The 18,691-nt window shown below is 38.5% G+C and overlaps 1 protein-coding gene across 1 annotated transcript in view; it reads right to left on the bottom strand.

Annotated features, from left to right (window-relative positions):
- CCDC7 (coiled-coil domain containing 7) overlaps positions 1–18,691 on the bottom strand; it is a 364,544-nt gene that overhangs the window by 340,889 nt on the left and 4,964 nt on the right. Inside the window, exons 2-3 of the mRNA XM_049096618.1 lie at positions 11,941–12,271; positions 10,698–10,790 (exon numbers count right to left, since the gene is read on the bottom strand). Coding sequence (XP_048952575.1) covers positions 10,698–10,790; positions 11,941–12,219 — 372 coding nt within the window. The 5' untranslated portion in view covers positions 12,220–12,271. The remainder of the gene's footprint in view (positions 1–10,697; positions 10,791–11,940; positions 12,272–18,691) is intronic.

Genomic DNA, 18,691 nt, shown 5'->3' on the forward strand with positions numbered 1-18,691 from the left:
TAATAATAATAAAGTGTGCCTAGGTGGCTCAATTGGCTAAACATCTGCCTTCAGCTCAGGTCATGATCCTGGGGTCCTGGTAGAGCCCTCTATTGGGTGCCCTACTCAGTGGGGAGCCTGCTTCTCCCTCTCCTGCCCTTTCCCCCCACTCATGTTCTCTTTCTCTCAAATAAATAAAATCTTTAAAATAATAATAATAATAATAATAAATAATAATAATAATAATAAATTTTCCAACCTTCTTTACCAATAAGGGTAGCCATGTGTCCCAATCAGGCCAATGAGATAAAAAGAAATTGCTGGGCAGCACTTCTAAAAATATCTTTAAAAAGGGAAGCAGAAATGCCACTTATGGTTATGATGTGAAAAATTATGCGAGTTCTTCATTTTGGTGTTAAAATACAGAAAGGAAAAATATATGAAATTATATAATTATCATGATTTTCCTTAAGGATATTGAAAAAGAGAAGATATGAGAAAAAATTGATGAACTGAATTCCACAGAACATTTTGTAGATAACCAAAGAACCAAAGCCATATCCATACCTTCTGGGAGCATAGTGGAGAAAGAAGAGCACTTGGCCCAGTATGTGTGAAGTATGCCAAGTCAGCCAAGCCAAAAAGCAGGCCTACCATTGACAAACAGAACTTAGAGGATGAAGAAAAACCAGCTGAGCCATTTAGGCTAGTAGACAGACTGGAATGAGAAAAGTCCCCAAAGCAAATCACTCAACCCAATAATTTTTCTTCTACCAAACTGCTCCCTATATGAATTTTGCCAAAAAAATGGCATTTTAATCTTAGGAATGGTGAGAATAAAAAAATCTGGAAATACCAATTTTGGTAAGGATATACAGCCACTGGAACTCTCACAGACAGCTGGTAGGAATATAAAATGATTTTTCCACATTGAGAAGTAATTTGGCTGTTGCTCATAAAATTAAATATATACTGGGAAGCCCCAATGGCCCAGTGGTTTAGTGCCACCTTCAGCCTGGGGTGTGATCCTGGAGACCCGGGATCGAGTCCTTTGTCAGGCTCCCTGTATAGAGCCGTCTTCTCCCTCTGCCTGTGTTTATGCCTCTCTCTCTCTCTCTCTCTCTCTCTCTCTCTCTCTCTGTCATGAATAGATAAAATCTCTTTTAAAAATTAAATATATACTTATAACTTGCCAATGCTATTCCAAAGCAATTATCCAAGATGAATAAACACGTATGTCCTGACAAAGACTTGCACACAAATGTTCATAGAAACTGCATTCATAACAGCCAAAATAGGTACTGGATCCAATGACCTAAATGTTTATTAACTAATGAATGGATAAATGAACTGTGGTATAGCCATACAATGGAATACTCTTCACAACAAAATAAACTACTGATACATAGAACAACATGGATGAAGCTCAAAAACATTACAATAAAGTGGGGAAGACTAGATATATAAGGCTACGTTTATAAGATTTTATATATATAGCACTCTAGAAAAGGCATTAGTATAGTGATTGATCAGTGGTTATCTGGAGTCAAGGTAGGAAAGAATTGACTGTAAATGCAGTACAAGGAGGCTTTGAGGGATAATGAAAATGTTTTATGGTTTGATTGGCAATTACACAACTATAAAAAGCAGGAACTCAGAAACAGAGGACTCTCATTTGGCATGTTCTTGTGGTAATTGTATTTTGAAGCTCTGCCAGGATTAAACCAAAACTATTTCAAATCAGAGTTCAAACTCTTGCCAGCTAAAATACTGGCAATGTCAAAGAAATCCACCCCTCAGGGGAAGGAGCAATAGGAGAGATTATGGGTTAGACAAATCAGACAAGAACTCAACTTAATTAAAATATGGATCAATTCCTGCTCAAATCAATTCTTAAAGGAATGAGAATTATTAGCTTTCCACGCTAAATGCCAGAAAGGAAACAGTAAGCATTCTCTAGAAAATAAACACTTTACCACAGTTTCCAATGTTTTTCTAAATATAATGCTTGGGATCTAGTTTTTAAAAATTACAAAACATATTCATAATAAAAAGAAAAATAGTAGAAGCAAACACACTGATTAGCAGACAAAAATTTTTACAATTCTGTTACTAATACAAAGAATTTTCATGAAAAGATAAGTAGACTAAGTGAAGGATAATAGCAAGAGAAATATAAAAGTAATCAAAAGATAATCCTAAATGTGAATATTATATTTAAACAAAAATTTACTTGGATATAACTTAACATCAGATCAGAAACCACAGAAAGGATTGGTGAAACTGAAACACAGAAAGAGAAAACACTGAAATGAATGAAGAGTATGAGTGACTTCTTAATATAGTATCAAGCAGTCTAATATATGTATAATTCGAGTCTCATAAAAAAGGAGCAGAGAGTCAGTAAAATATCTAAAGAAATAATGAATGAAAATTTCCAAAGTTGTTGAAAAAATTCAACTCACAGATTCAGCTTGATGGACTCTAAGCAGAACAAATAAGCAGAAAGCGGGGATGCCTGGGTGGCTCAGTGGTTGAGCATCTGCCTTTGGCTCACAGCGTGATCCCGGGATCTGGGATTGAATCCCACATCAAGCTCTCTGCATGGAGCCTGCTTCTCCTTCTGCCTGTGTCTCTACCTCTCTCTTTCTCTGTGTGTCTCATTAATAAATAAATAAAATCTTTAAAAATATATACATAGAAAGCCTCAGCTAGGCATAACTTATATCAAACTGCTGAAATCCAAAAATAAAATATTTAAAGCATTCAGAAAAAAAGGGAAACTATAACAATAATAGCAAAAATATATATAAGTGAGGTAAATGTTATTGAACTGTTATAAAGTTCTCACATGAGAAATGAAGTGTATAATATTAAGTCAAGATAGATTGTGATAAATTTAAATAATAATGAATTCCTAGAGCAAGCACAAAAACAAATTGCTAAAAAAACAAGAAAAGAAATAATGTGAAATGCTAAAAAATACACAATTAACCCAAAATAAAACAGAAAAGAGTAAAGGATCAAAGAGATATAGGACAAAAAGAAAGCAAATAGCAGGAAAGTAAACTCAATTCACATTATTTCATTGTTTCATTATAATAAATTAATTACATGATAATACATTTAATTAATCAATTAAATGCAAATGAACTAAACCTTAAAAGACAGATATTGTCAGATTGGATTAAAAAAAGATTCAACTATATGCTGCTACAAAGAGGAAGAGTAAATAAACAGTCATAGTTTGAAAATAAAGTTTGAAAGAAGATAGAAAATACAATGACTATTCATAAGAAGAAAGCTGATCTAAGATAAAGGAGATATCAGAAAACTCAGAACTGAATCGGAACTAAAAATAAATTTGGACTTCGAGTTCTGGCTATAATTGAATAGGCTCATTCCTCTAATCCTCTCTTCTACAACACAACAAACCAACAAAAGAACACAGGAAAATTCTGAAACATAGAAAGAGAAAGGCAGAGTTTTCAAAATTTGAGGAATAAATTAATCCCTTAGGTTTTCATTTTCCCTACATATAAAATAGAGGGAGCACTGGAACCTGGAACTTCCAATAAGCACAGACTTAAAAAAAAAAAGAAGCCTTAAGAAAAGGCAAAGAGGGGCACCCGGGTGGCTCAGTTAATTAAACATCTACCTTCATTCAGATCATCATCCCAGAGTCCTGGGATGCACTCTGCATCAGGCCCCCTGCTCAGTGGGAAGTCTGCTTCTCCTACTCTCTCTGCCCTACTCATACTCTCTCTCACAAATAAATAAAATATTTTGAGAGAAAGAAGGAAAGAAAGAAAGAAAGAAAGAAAGAAAAGAAAAGAAAAGAAAAGAAAGCAAGCAGACAGACCCAAGGACTGTGAAAAGGGTCTCTAGAATAACCCCAAAACTTTCTGACAATACCTATCCTCCTTGAGCCAAATACCTAGAAAAAAACTGCATCACTACCCATATGTGTCAATAGGACTCAAAAAATGTGGCAGTGAAAACTGGCCCTCCAATTCTCCCACCATAGTGGTGCTGGTGAAATGAAGCAGAGAACTGAACTTCCATTCCTGTCTGGAAGTAGCAGTCATAATGAGTCAATGATATCTGCTCTCATTACTATCATTAAATATAATACTGGAAGCCATAGTTAGCATAAGAGAAGGAAATAAAACGGGTGAGGCAAGATGGTGAGGATAGGGTCCCCAGGGAACCTGTCCCCATCAACTTACCTAGATGACTTTCAAATTATCCTGGAACCCTATAAAATTGACCTTAGATTTAAAGAGAGAACAGCTGAAAAAAAAAATAAAGAGAGAACAGCTGGAATGCTACAGATAGAAGGGTTTTCGCTTCTAACATCTTGAGAGTAATTTACTTATCAGGTTGTGGTTGATATTCTTAACGAATCCCACTCATACAGCCACTCTGCACTGAGAAAAATGACTAGAAAGAAGAACTCACCACAAAAGAAAGAATGAGAAACAGAACTCTCTCCCATAGAGTTAAAGAATTTGGATTACAATTCAATATCAGAAAGGGAATTCAGAGGCACAATTATAAAGCTACTAGTGGCTCTGGAAAAAAGCATAAAGGAATCAAGAGACTTCATGACTACAGAATTTAGATCTAATCAGGCTAAAATAAAAAATCAATTAAATGAGATGCAATCCAAACTGGAGGTCCTAACGATGAGGGTTAATGAGGTAGCAGAAAGAGTGAGTGATATAGAAGACAAGTTGATGGCAAAGAAGGAAGCTGAGGAAAAAAGAGGAAAACAATTAAAAGACCATGAGGAAAGGTTAAGGGAAATACAAGACAGCCTCAGAAGGAAAACTATATGTATACCTGGGATTCCAGAGGGTGCTTAGAGGGACAGAGGACCAGAAAGCATATTTGAACAAATCATAGCTGAGAACTTCCCTAATCTGACGAGGGAAACAGGCATTTAGATCCAGGAGATAGAGAGGTCCCCCACCTATAATCAATAAAAATTGTTCAACATCTCAACATTTAATACTGAAACCTGCAAATTCCAAAGATAAGAGAAAGTCCTAAAGCAGCAAGAGACAAGAGATCCCTAACTTATATGGGGAGAAATATTAGATTGACAGCAGACCTCTCCACAGAAACCTGGCAGAGCAGAAAGGGCTGGAAGGATATATTCAGGATCCTAAATGCAAAGAACATGCAGCCAAGAATACTCTATCCAGCAAGGCCCTCATTCAGAATAGAAGGAGAGATAAAGAGCTTCCAAGATAAGGAGAAACTGAAAGAATATGTGACCACCAGACCAGCTCTGCAAGAAATATTAAGGGGGACTCTGTAAAAGAAAGAGGAAGCCCAAAGAAATAATCCACAAAAACAGGGACTGAATAGGTAATATGATGACACTAAATTCATATATTTCAATAGTAAGCCTGAACGTGAATGGGCTTAATAATCCCACCAAAAGACACAGGTTTCAGACTGGAAAAAAAAAGCAAGACTCATCTATTTGCTGTCTACAAGAGACTCATTTTAGACCTAAGGACACCTCCAGCCTAAAATTGAAGGGGTGGATAACCATTTACCATTCAAATGGTCCTCATATCAGACAAATTAAAGTTTATCCCAAAGACTGTATAGTAAGAGATGAAGAGAGACACTATATCATACTTAAAGGATCTACCCAGCAAGAGGGCCTAACAATCATGAATATTTATTCCCCTAATGTGGGAGCTGCCAAGTATATCAATCAATTAATAACCAAAGTAAAGGGGCAGCCCAGGTGGCTCAGTGGTTTAGCGCCGCCTTCAGCCCAGGGCATGATCCTGGAGACCCAAGATCTAGTCTCATGTCAGGCTCCCTGCGTGGAGCCTGTTTCTCCCTCTTCCTGAGTCTCTGCCTCTCTCTCTGTCTCTCATGAGTAAATGAATGTAATCTTTAGAAATAAATAAATAACCAAAGTAAAGTCATACTTAGATAATAATACACTAATACTGGGAGACTTCAACATGGCACTTTCTGCAAATGACAGATCTTCAAGCACAACATCTCCAAAGAAACAAGACCTTTAAATGATACACTCGACCAGATGGATTTCACAGATACTTACAGAACTTTACATCCAAATGCAACTGAATACACATTTTTCCCAAGTGCACATGGAACGTTGTACAGAATAGACCACATACTGTATCACAAATCAGGTCTCAACCAATATCAAAAGATTGGGACTGTCCCCTGCATATTTTCAGACCATAATGCTTTGAAACTTGAACTCAATCACAGGAAGAAATTCGGAAGAAACTCAAACACGTGGCAGTTAAAGAGCATCCTGCTAAAAGATGAAAGGGTCAACCAGGAAAATAGAGAAGAAGTAAAAAGATTCATGAAAACTAATGAGAATGAAGATACAACCATTCAAAATCTTTGGGATACAGCAAAAGCAGTCCTAAGAGGGAAATACATTGCATTAAAAGCATCCCTCAAAAAACTGGAAAGAACTCAAATACACAAGCTAACCTCGCACCTAAAGGAACTAGAAAAAACCTAACCCAAGCAGAAAAAGACAGTTAATAAAGATTTGAGCAGAACTCAATGAAATCGAGACCAGAAGAATTGTGAAACAGATCAACAAAACCAGGAGTTGGTTCTTGAAATAATTAATAATATAGATAAACCATTAGACAGCCTTATTAAAAACAAAAGAGAAAAGACTCTAATAAAATCTCAAATTAAAACAGAGAGATCAGGGCAGCCCCAGTGGTGCAGCGGTTTAGCGCTGCCTGGAGCTCAGGGCGTGATCCTGGAGACCCTGGATGGAGTCCCATGTCGGGCTCTCTGCATGGAGCCTGCTTCTCCCGCTGCCTGAGTCTCTACCTCTACCTCTCTCTCTCTCTCTCTCTCTCTATGAATGAATAAATAAAATCTTTAAAAAAATAAAATAAAAATAAAAAGGAGAGATCACAACCAATACTAAGGAAATACAAACATTTAAAAAACTTATTATGAGCAGCTATACACTAATACATTAGGCAATCTAGAAGAAATGGATGCATTTCTGGAAAACCACAACCTCCAAAACTGGAACAGGAAGAAATAGAAACCTGAACAGGCCAATAGCTAGGGAGGAAATTGAACCAGTCATCAAAAACCTCCCAAAACACCAAAGTCCAGGGCCAGATGGTTTCCCAAGGGAATTCTATCAAACTTTTAAAGAAGAAACAATACCTATTCTACTAAAGCTGTTCTGAAAGATAGAAAGGGGTGGAATACTTCTAAACTCATTCTCTGAGGCCAGCATCACCTTAATTCTAAAACTAGACAAAGACCCCACCAAAAAAGAGAATTATAGACCAATACCCCTGATAAACACAGATGCAAAAATTCTCAAGAAGATACTAGCCAATAGGATCCAACAGTATATTAAGAAGATTATTCACCATGACCCAGTGGGATTTTTCCCAGATATAAGGCTGGTTCAATACTCGTAAAGCAATCAATGTGATAGATCATATCAACAAGTGAAAAACAAGAACCATATGATCCTCTCAAGAGATGCAGAGAAAGCATCTGACAAAATACAGCATCCATTCCTGATCAAAACTCTTCAGAGTGTAAGGATACAGGTAACATTCCTTATCATCTTAAAAGCCATCTACGAAAAGCTCACAGCAAATATCATTCTCAATGAGGAAACACTGGGAACCTTTCCCCTAAGATCAGGAACAAGACAGGGATGTCCACTCTCACCACTGTTGTTCAACATAGTACTAGAAGTCCTAGCCTCAGCAATCAGGCAACAAAAAGAAATAAAAGGCATTCAAATTGGCAAAGAAGAATTGAAACTCTCCCTCTTCACAGATGACATGATACTCTACATAGAAAACCCAAAAGACTCCACACCAAGATTACTAGAACCCATACAGCAATTTGGCAGTGTGGCAGGATACAAAATCAATGCCCAGAATCAGGGGCATTTCTATACACTAACAATGAGACTGAAGAAAGAGAAATTAAGGAGTCAATCCCATTTACAATTGCACCCAAAACCTTAAGATACTTGGGAATAAACTTAAGCAAAGAGGTAAAGGATATATACCCTGCAAACTACAGAACCTTTCTGAAAGAAATTGAGGAATACAGAAAGAGAAGGAAAAATATTTCATGCTCATGGATTGGAAGAATTAATATTGTGAAAATGTCAATGCCACCCAGGGCAATTTACACATTCAATGCAATCCCTATCAAAATACCATGGACTTTCTTCAGAGAGTTGGAACAAATCATCTTAAGATTTGTGTGGAATCAGAAAAGACCCCAAATAGCAAGGGGAATATTGAAAAAGAAAACCAATGCCGGATTTCAAGTTGTACTACAAAGTTGTGATCATCAAGACAGTATGGTACTCACACAAAAACAGACACATAGATCAATGAAACAGAATAGAGAACCCAGAAATGGACCCTCAACTCTGGACAATGAATCCTTGACAAAGCAGGAAGAACTACCCACTGGAAAAAGGATAGTCTCTTTAATAAATGGTGCTGGGAAAATTGGACAGCCACATGCAGAAGAATGAGACTAGACCATTCTCTTGCACCATACACAAAGATAAACTCAAAATGGATGAAAGATCTAAATGTGAGACAAGAAACCATAAAAGTCCTAGAGGAAAACACAGGCAACGCCCTTTTTGAACTTGGCCAGAGCAACTTCTTACAAGATACATCCATGAGGGGAAGAGAAAAAAAAGCAAAAATGAACTATTGGGACTTCATCAGGATAAAAAGCTTCTGCACAGCAAAAGAAACAGTCAACAAAACTAAAAGACAACCTACAGAATGGGAGAAGATATTTGCAAATGACATATCAGATAAAGGGCTAGTATCCAAGATCTATAGAGAACTTATTAAACTCAGCAGCAAAGAAACAATCCAATCATGAAATGGGCAAAAGACATGAACAGAAATCTCACAGAGGAAGACATAGACATGGCCAACAAGCACATGAGAAAATGCTCCGCATCACTGGCCATCAGGGAAATACAAATCAAAACCACAATGAGATACCACCTCCCACCAGTGAGAATGGGGAAAATTAACAAAACAGGAAACAACAAATGTTGGAGAGGATGTGGAGAAAGGGGAACCCTCTTGCACTGTTGGTGGGAATGTGAACTGGTGCAGCCACTCTGGAAAACTGGGTGGAGGGGGTTCCTCAAAGAGTTAAAAATAGATCTGCCCTACGACCCAGCAATTGCACTGTTGGGGATTTACCCCAAAGATACGGATGTTGTGAAATGGCAGGACACCTGCACCCCAATGTTTATAGCAGTGATGTCCATAATACCCAAACTGTGGAAGGAGTTGGTGTCCACCCAAAGATAAATGAATAAAGAAGCTGTGGTCTATGTATACAATGGAATATTACTCAGCCATTAGAAATGACGAATACCCACCATTTCCTTTGACGTGGATAAACTGGAGGGTATTATGCTGAGTTAAGTAAGTCAATTGGAGAAGGACAAACATTTTATGGTCTCATTCATTTGGGGAATATAAAAAATAGAGAAAGGGAATAAAGGGAAAAGGAGAGAAAATGAGTGGGAAATATCAGTGAGGGTGACCGAACATGAGAGACTCCTAATTCTGGGAAATGAACAAGGGGTAGTGGAAAGGGAGGTGGGTAGGAGGAGGGGGTGACTGGGTGATGGGAACTGAGGGATGCACTTGGCAGGATGAGCACTGGGTGTTATGCTATATGTTGGCAAATCGAACTCCAATAAAAACATATGCCAAAAAAAAAAAAAAGAGAGAGAGAGAAGGAAATAAAAAAGCATTAAGACTAGTCAGGAAGAAGTAAAATTGTCTCTATTTGATGATAATTGTCCATGTAGAAAATTCCTAGTAATCTATAGGAACACTAGAATCAAAAAGTATATTAAATAAGATTGCAAGATATAAGATCAACATACAAAACATCGATCCTATCTCTATATACTACTAACAAACGTGGAGAATAAAATTAAAAACAATGCCATTAAAAATCATTCCAAAAACCATTGAACTATAAATGCATAAATCTAACAAACCATGTATAGGATATGTATGATGAAAATTACAAAATGATGATAAAAGAAATCAATCAAGAGCTAAATAATGGAGAGACATATCATGTTCATGAATTGAAAGACTCAACATAGGTGTTTCATTACATTAAGACAAACTCAATCCCTAAGTAACAAAAGTAACTATAAAATAGAAAAATAATACTCTACAAGTATTAAAGTATGGCTGAATATTATGAAATATGTAAAATAATTCATCTCTTCAATAGATTAAAGGAGAAGTACATACTTAATCACCTTAATAGTTAACTTCAGTATATACCAGACACTTTCTAAAACTCAATAACTTTTATTTAGCAAAATAAAAATAGAATTCTTTAACATAATAAAGAATATACATCTCAAACCAACAAGTAACCAAATATTTGAAAATTAAATATAATAAGCATTAACAAGAATGTGGGTTTAAAATATAGATATTCCTTAATTAAGATTTAAGATAAGTATTGGCAGAAGGTAAAAAAAATCAGTACTCTACTTTCAAGTTCCCTAACTGCATCATTTTCACTGATGGGAAATTCATTCTGAGAACAGAAATGTCATCCAAAAGAAAACCTTAACCCTTTCCAGTGTTAAATGTCTCTACCTTAGGGTTACATATACTTACAGACAAACTTAATTCTTCATGTTCAGGCTTCATAAATGATTTTTCTCCATTTTGAATGCTAAATCCATAGGTTTCTTCTAAAGTGGAAACAATCTGTGAGTAAATCAAAGCAAATTAAGTATTTTAATAGTTTAAAATTAGTATATTAAATGCAAAAAGACATTTAATCAAACACATTAGGACCTTCTTAGCACTAAGATTTATTTCTGCTAATGTGATAAACTTACATTTTCCATCTCATATCACCCTAAAGAAATGATGGTAAACTGTCCTCAACTCTATTCCCTAGCAATGGAGAAAGTCCCTATGACTCCCATTTCTGTGTTGACAGGCATGTGAAAGACTGTGAATAGCTGAAGCATCAACTCCACTTACCACCAAAGTATTCCTCAGAATCTGACTGACTGAACTTTCTTCATTGAAGAGGGTGAAACAAAAATGAAACAAGAGAGCAAAAGAATTTTCACAGAAATTCTCTGAGGTAACTCCTCAAACTTTAAACAAACTTAATTTTGGAAATCTGACAAACTATATTCTTTTTATATTTGTGCTACTCCCCATTGTTCTCATTTGATATTTTGTGTGTCCCCAATTCATTTCTGGATCGTTGCACATAGAGAAACTCAGAGAAAAGATTTCCCCCAGGCCCCACACTAAGAGCTGAAGTTTCTAAAGTGCTGAGAAGAATTAACACAGCAGGAATGAGGCTTAGAAAGACCTATCGTTAGAAAGGTCTGCTTGCAAGCTGACGTTGGACTAGTGTCTCAGTACTTGGATTTTAGGAGTATTTCCACCATTCGCTGATAACAGTGGCTCCTTATCCCTAAAATGTTTGTACAAACAATGTTGTTTATGCTAAACACCTGCTTTCCTTCAGGGAGTCTGAAATTTTGATACATGCTAGGCAAAGTACCTAGATGAGCAACCTCCAATAAACCTCTGGGCACTGAGTCTCTAATGAGCCTCTCCAATAGACATTGCACATGTATTGTCATAATGTGTTGTTGGAGGAACTAAGCACATCCTCTATGACTTTAAAGGAAGAGGAATCTTAAACCTAGTTTCCTCCAGACTTCACCCCACAAGCCTTTTCCTTTTCCTGATTTTGCTTTGTATCCTTTCACTATAATAAATCTTAGCCATCAATAGGACTGTATTGAGTCTAGTGTACCTTTGTAACAAATCACTAAGCCTGGTGCTGGTCATGGGGACCCCAAACAACAAGGACCAAGAAGTGTCTTACCATCTTCAGATGTTTGGTAATTTTCCTGATCGATTCATCTTCTGCTATTAACTCCTTTGTCTTACTTGACAGATTGGGCAAAGCATACCTTACAAGGGATCCCCCTGTTGGTGGAGATCCTAAGACCATTGGTTCAAATTTATCACGTCCTAATTTTGCACTATGTTTTTCCTTTGGTTTAGGTGACATTGGTAAATTCAATACTCCCTTTTTGTAAGTTGACTCTGGAACATTTGCCAATTTATTACTAGAGGCTAACAGAGATTTTGCTGGCTTCATTTTGTTATTTTACTTCGCTTCCAAATTATAGATGAAAAAATTATATTCTTCCCTGTAAAATAAAACAAAGATTTCAGATAAAAAATATGGCAGGATTATCAACTGCCATGAAGATGAGTGAGTCCCAAAATCAGCTCTACAGAAATTACAAAATGGAGAGAATAATTTTCCTAACAATAAATACCAACAAAAAATGTAAAAACAAGGAAACAAACAAACAAACAAAAAAACTGTGAGAAACCCTACAAGTGACTGAAGGCTGATTTAGGTATGGGCACTTAGGATGGAGGCTGAAGAGACAGAGACGGTGACAGGAATGAGATAATTTCTATAGAAAAGTTTAAAATTTTATTCTTACCTTTCCCCCATTTTTTGAGATAATATATGGCCTTTATCATTATTTCTATAGGAATAATACCAGAGGCCCAAGATATCAACAGAGTAATATCAAGGCAGCACTAAAGTCAGGCTGAGATAAAAAGTATAGACTGGACATGTCTTAGGCTTTCATTCTTCTACTCCTCTCTCTCTCCAAAGCTAATTAAGACTCAAGACAATGCCTTCTCCCAAAGAGTTCTAAACTATATGCTTGTGGAGGGGCAAGACGGCGGAAGAGTAGGGTCCCCAAGTCACCTGTCCCCACCAAATTACCTAGATAACCTTCAAATCATCCTGAAAATCTACGAATTCGGCCTGGGATTTAAAGAGAGAACACCTGGAATGCTACAGTGAGAAGAGTTCGCGCTTCTATCAAGGTAGGAAGACGGGGAAAAAGAAATAAAGAAACAAAAGGCCTCCAAGGGGGAGGGGCCAGCGAGGAGCCGGGCTGAGGCCGGAGCGAGTGTCCCCAGGACAGGAGAGCCCCGTCCCGGAGGGGCAGGAGCTGCACCAACCTTCCCGGGCAGAAAGGCCTCGCAAGGAGGGGGAGCAGGACCCAGGAGGGCGGGGATGCCCTCGGGCTCCCGGGGACACTAACAGACACCTGCGCCCCGGGAGAGTGCGCCGAGCTCCCTAAGGGCTGCAGCGCGGGCGGCGGGACCCGGAGCAGCTCGGGGGGGCTCGGGGGCGGCTTGGCGGAGGGGGCTGCGGGGCGGGAGCAGCTCGGGGGGGCTCCGGCAGCGGCTCCAGCAGAGGAAGAGGCTCAGTGCGGAGGGGGCTGCGCGGCTCCAAACTAGAAGTCCTAACCACGAGGGTTAACGAGGTGGAAGAACGAGTGAGTGACACAGAAGACAAGTTGATGGCAAAGAGGGAAACTGAGGAAAAAAGAGACAAACAATTAAAAGACCATGAAGACAGATTAAGGGAAATGAACGACAGCCTGAGGAAGAAAAACCTACGTTTAATTGGGGTTGCCGAGGGCACCGAAAGAGACAGAGGGCCAGAATATGTATTTGAACAAATCATAGCTGAAAACTTTCCTAATCTGGGAAGGGAAACAGACATTCAGATCCAGGAAACAGAGAGACCCACCCCCCTAAAATCAATAAAAACCGTCCAACACCTCAACATTTAATAGTGAAGCTTGCAAATTCCAAAGATAAAGAGAAGATCCTTAAAGCAGCAAGAGACAAGAAATCCCTGACTTTTATGGGGAGGAGTATTAGGGTAACATCAGACCTCTCCACAGAGACCTGGCAGGCCAGAAAGGGCTGGCAGGGTATATTCAGGGTCCTAAATGAGAAAAACATGCAACCAAGAATACTTTATCCAGCAAGGCTCTCATTCAAAGTGGAAGGAGAGATAAAGAGCTTCCAAGACAGGCAGGAACTGAAAGAATATGTGACCTCCAAACCAGCTCTGCAAGAAATTTTAAGGGGGACTCTTAAAATTTCCCTTTAAGAAGAAGTTCAGTGGAACAATCCACAAAAACAAAGACTGAATAGATATCATGATGACACTAAACTCTTATCTCTCAATAGTAACTGTGAACGTGAATGGGCTTAATGACCCCATCAAAAGGCGCAGGGTGTCAGACTGGATAAAAAAGCAGGACCCACCTATTTGCTGTCTACAAGATACTCGTTTGAGACACAAGGACACCTACAGCCTGAAAATAAAAGGTTGGAGAACCACTTACCATTCAAATGGTCCTCAAAAGAAAGCAGGGGTAGCCATCCTTATATCAGATAAACTAAAATTTACCCCGAAGACTGTAGTGAGAGATGAAGAGGGACACTATATCATACTTAAAGGATCTATCCAACAAGAGGACTTAACATCCCCGAATGTGGGAGCTGCCAAATATTTAAACCAATTAATACCCAAAGTGAAGAAATACTTAGATAATAATACACTTATACTTGGTGACTTCAATCTAGCTCTTTCTACCCTCGATAGGTTTCTAAGCACAACATCTCCAAAGAAATGAGAGCTTTAAATGATACACTGGACCAGATGGATTTCACACATATCTACAGCACCTTAGGTCCAAACGCAACTGAATACACATTCTTCTCAAGTGCACATGGAACTTTCTCCAGAATAGACCACATACTGGGTCACAAATTGGGTCTGAACCGATACCAAAAGATTGGGATCGTCCCCTGCATATTCTCAGACCATAACGCCTTGAAATTAGAACTAAATCACAACAAGAAGTTTGGAAGGACCTCAAACACGTGGAGGTTAAGGACCATCCTGCTAAAAGATGAAAGGGTCAACCAGGAAATTAACGAAGAATTAAAAAGATTCATGGAAACTAATGAGAATGAAGATACAACCATTCAAAATCTTTGGGATGCAGCAAAAGCAGTCCTAAGGGGGAAATACATCGCAATACAAGCACCCATTCAAAAACTGGAAAGAACTCAAATACAAAAGCTAACCTTACACATAAAGGAGCTAGAGAAAAAAACACCAGAAGAAGTGAGTTAATTAAGATTCGAGCAGAACTCAATGAAATCGAGACCAGAAGAACTGTGGAACAACTCAACAAAATCAGGAGTTGGTTCTTTGAAAGAATTAATAAGATAGATAAACCATTAGCCAGCCTTATTAAAAAGAAGAGAGAGAAGACTCCAATTAATAAAATCATGAATGAGAAAGGAGAGATCACTACCAACACCAAGGAAATACAAACGATTTTAAAAACATATTATGAACAGCTATACGCCAATAAATTAGGCAATCTAGAAGAAATGGACACATTCCTGGAAAGCCACAAACTACCAAAACTGGAACAGGAAGAAATAGAAAACCTGAACAGGCCAATAACCAGGGAGGAAATTGAAGCAGTCATCAAAAACCTCCCAAGGCACCAGAGTCCAGGGCCAGATGGCTTCCCAGGGGAATTCTATCAAAGGTTTAAAGAAGAAATCATACCTATTCTACTAAAGGTGTTTGGAAAGATAGAAAGGGATGGAGTACTTCCAAAGTCGTTCTATGAGGCCAGCATCACCTTAATTCCAAAACCAGACAAAGACCCCACCAAAAAGGAGAATTACATACCAATATCCCTGATGAACATGGATGCAAAAATTCTCAACAAGATACTAGCCAATAGGATCCAACAACACATTAAGAAAATTATTCACCATGACCAAGTAGGATTTATCCCTGGGACACGAGGCTGGTTCAACACTCGTAAAACAATCAATGTGATTCATCATATCAGCTAGAGAAAAACCAAGAACCATATGATCCTCTCATTAGATACAGAGAAAGCATTTGACAAAATACGGCATCCATACCTGATCAAAACACTTCAGAGTGTAGGGATAGAGGGAACATTCCTCAACATCTTAAAAGCCATCTATGAAAAGCCCACAGCAAATATCATTCTCAATGGGGAAGCACTGGGAGCCTTTCCCCGAAGATCAGGAACAAGACAGGGATGTCCACTCTCACCACTGCTATTCAACATAGTCCTGGAAGTCCTAGCCTCAGCAATCAGACAACAAAAAGACATTAAAGGCATTCAAATTGGCAAAGAAGAAGTCAAACTCTCCCTCATCACTGATGACATGATACTCTACATAGAAAACCCCAAAGCCTCCACCCCAAGATTGCTAGAACTCATACAGCAATTTGATAGCGTGGCAGGATACAAAATCAATGCCCAGAAATCAGTGGCATTTCTATACACTAACAATGAGACTGAAGAAAGAGAAATTAAGGAGTCAATCCCATTTACAATTGCACCCAAAAGCATAAGACACCTAGGAATAAACCTAACCAAAGAGTAAAGGATCTTTACCCTAAAAACTATAGAACACTTCTGAAAGAAATTGAGGAAGACACAAAGAGATGGAAAAATAGTCCATGCTCATGGATTGGCAGAATTAATATTGTGAAAATGTCAATGTTACCCAGGGCAATTTACACGTTTAATGCAATCCCTATCAAAATTCCATGGACTTTCTTCAGAGAGTTAGAACACATTATTTTAAGATTTGTGTGGAATCAGAAAAGACCCAGAATAACCAGGGGAATTTTAAAAAAGAAAATCATATCTGGGGGGCATCACAATGTCAGATTTCAGGTTGTACTACAAAGCTGTGGTCATCAAGACAGTGTGGTACTGGCATAAAAACAGACACATAGATCAATGGAACAGAATAGAGAATCCAGAAGTGGACCCTCAACTTTATGGTCAACTAATATTCGATAAAGGAGGACAGACTATCCACTGGAAGAAAGACAGTCTCTTCAATAAATGGTCCTGGGAAAATTGGACATCCACATGCAGAAGAATGAAACTAGACCACTCTCTTGCACCATACACAAAGATAAACTCAAAATGGATGAAAGATCTAAATGGGAGACAAGATTCCATCAAAATCCTGGAGGAGAACACAGGCAACACCCTTTTTGAACTTGGCCACAGTAACTTCTTGCAAGATACATCCACGAAGGCAAAAGAAACAAAAGCAAAAATGAACTATTGGGACTTCATCAAGATAAGAAGCTTTTGCACAGCAAAGGATACAGTCAACAAAACTCAAAGACAACCTACAGAATGGGAGAAGATTTTTGCAAATGACGTATCAGATGAAGGGCTAATTTCCAAGATTTATAAAGAACTTATTAAGCTCAACACCAAAGAAACAAACAATCCAATCATGAAATGGGCAAAAGACATGAACAGAAATCTCACAGAGGAAGACATAGACATGGCCAACAAGCACATGAGCAAATGCCCTGCATCACTGGCCATCAGGGAAATACAAATCAGAACCACAATGAGATACCACCTCACACCAGTGAGAATGGGGAAAATTAACAAGGCTGGAAACCACCAATGTTGGAGAGGATGCAGAGAAAAGGGAACCCTCTTGCACGCTTGGTCGGAATGTGAACTGGTGCAGGCCACTCTGGAAAACTGTGTGGAGGTTCCGCAAACAGTTAAAAATAGACCTGCCCTATGACCCAGCAATTGCACTGCTGGGGATTTACCCCAAAGATACAGATGCAATGAAACGCCGGGACACCTGCACCCCGATGTTTCTAGCAGCAATGTCCACAATAGCCAAACTGTGGAAGGAGCCTCGGTGTCCATGGAAAGATCAATGGATAAGAAGATGTGGTTTATGTATACAATGGAATATTAGTCAGGCATTTGAAATGACAAATACCCACCATTTGCTTCCATGTGGATGGAACTGGAGGGTATTATGTTGAGTGCAATGAGTCAATCGGAGAAGGACAAACATTATATGTTCTCATTCATTTGGGGAATATAAATAATAGTGAAAGGGAATATAAGGGAAGGGAGAAGAAATGGGTAGGAAAATCAGAAAGGGAGACAGAATATAAAGACTCCTAACTCTGGGAAATGAACTAGGGGTGGTGGAAGAGGAGGAGGGCGGGGGGGTGGGGGTGAATGGGTGATGGGCACTGAGGGGGGCACTTGACGGGATGAGCACTGGGTGTTATTCTGGGATGAGCACTGGGTGTTATTCTGTATGTTGGTAAATTGAACACCAATAAAAAATAAATTTGTTTAAAAAATTAAACTATATGCTTGACCATGGGAGTTGTCTCATAGACTGACAAAATTAATGTAGAATAGCATTCGTTCCCTGTTGCCTGAAGCTCTCCTCACTTAGACATCTTGTTGTTTGTGGGTTGAACTGTGTCCCGCCCAAAAATATATGTTCTAGTTCTAACCCCTGGAACCTGTGAATATGACCATAGTTAAAAATACAATCTCTGCAGATGAAACCAAGTTAAGATTTATTGTCATACTAGATTACAATGGGCTCTAAATCCAATGGCTGGTGTCATTATAAGAAAGCCATGTAAGGGCACCTCAGTGGTGCAGTTAGTTAAGCATTTGACTCTTGATTTTGGTTTTGGACCTGATCTTAGGGTCATGAGATCAAGACCCATGTCAGGCTCCGTACTCAGCATAGAGTCTGCTGGGGGAACTCTCACCCTCTCCCTCTGCCCCTTCCCCTTCCATGTGCTTACTCTCTCTCTCTCTCTCTCTCTCAATTAAATCTTTAAAAAAAGAAATTATATAAAGACACCA

The sequence above is a fragment of the Canis lupus genome, chromosome 2 (genome assembly GCF_003254725.2).
Source record: "Canis lupus dingo isolate Sandy chromosome 2, ASM325472v2, whole genome shotgun sequence".
In the NCBI taxonomy this organism is placed as follows: Eukaryota; Metazoa; Chordata; class Mammalia; order Carnivora; family Canidae; genus Canis; species Canis lupus.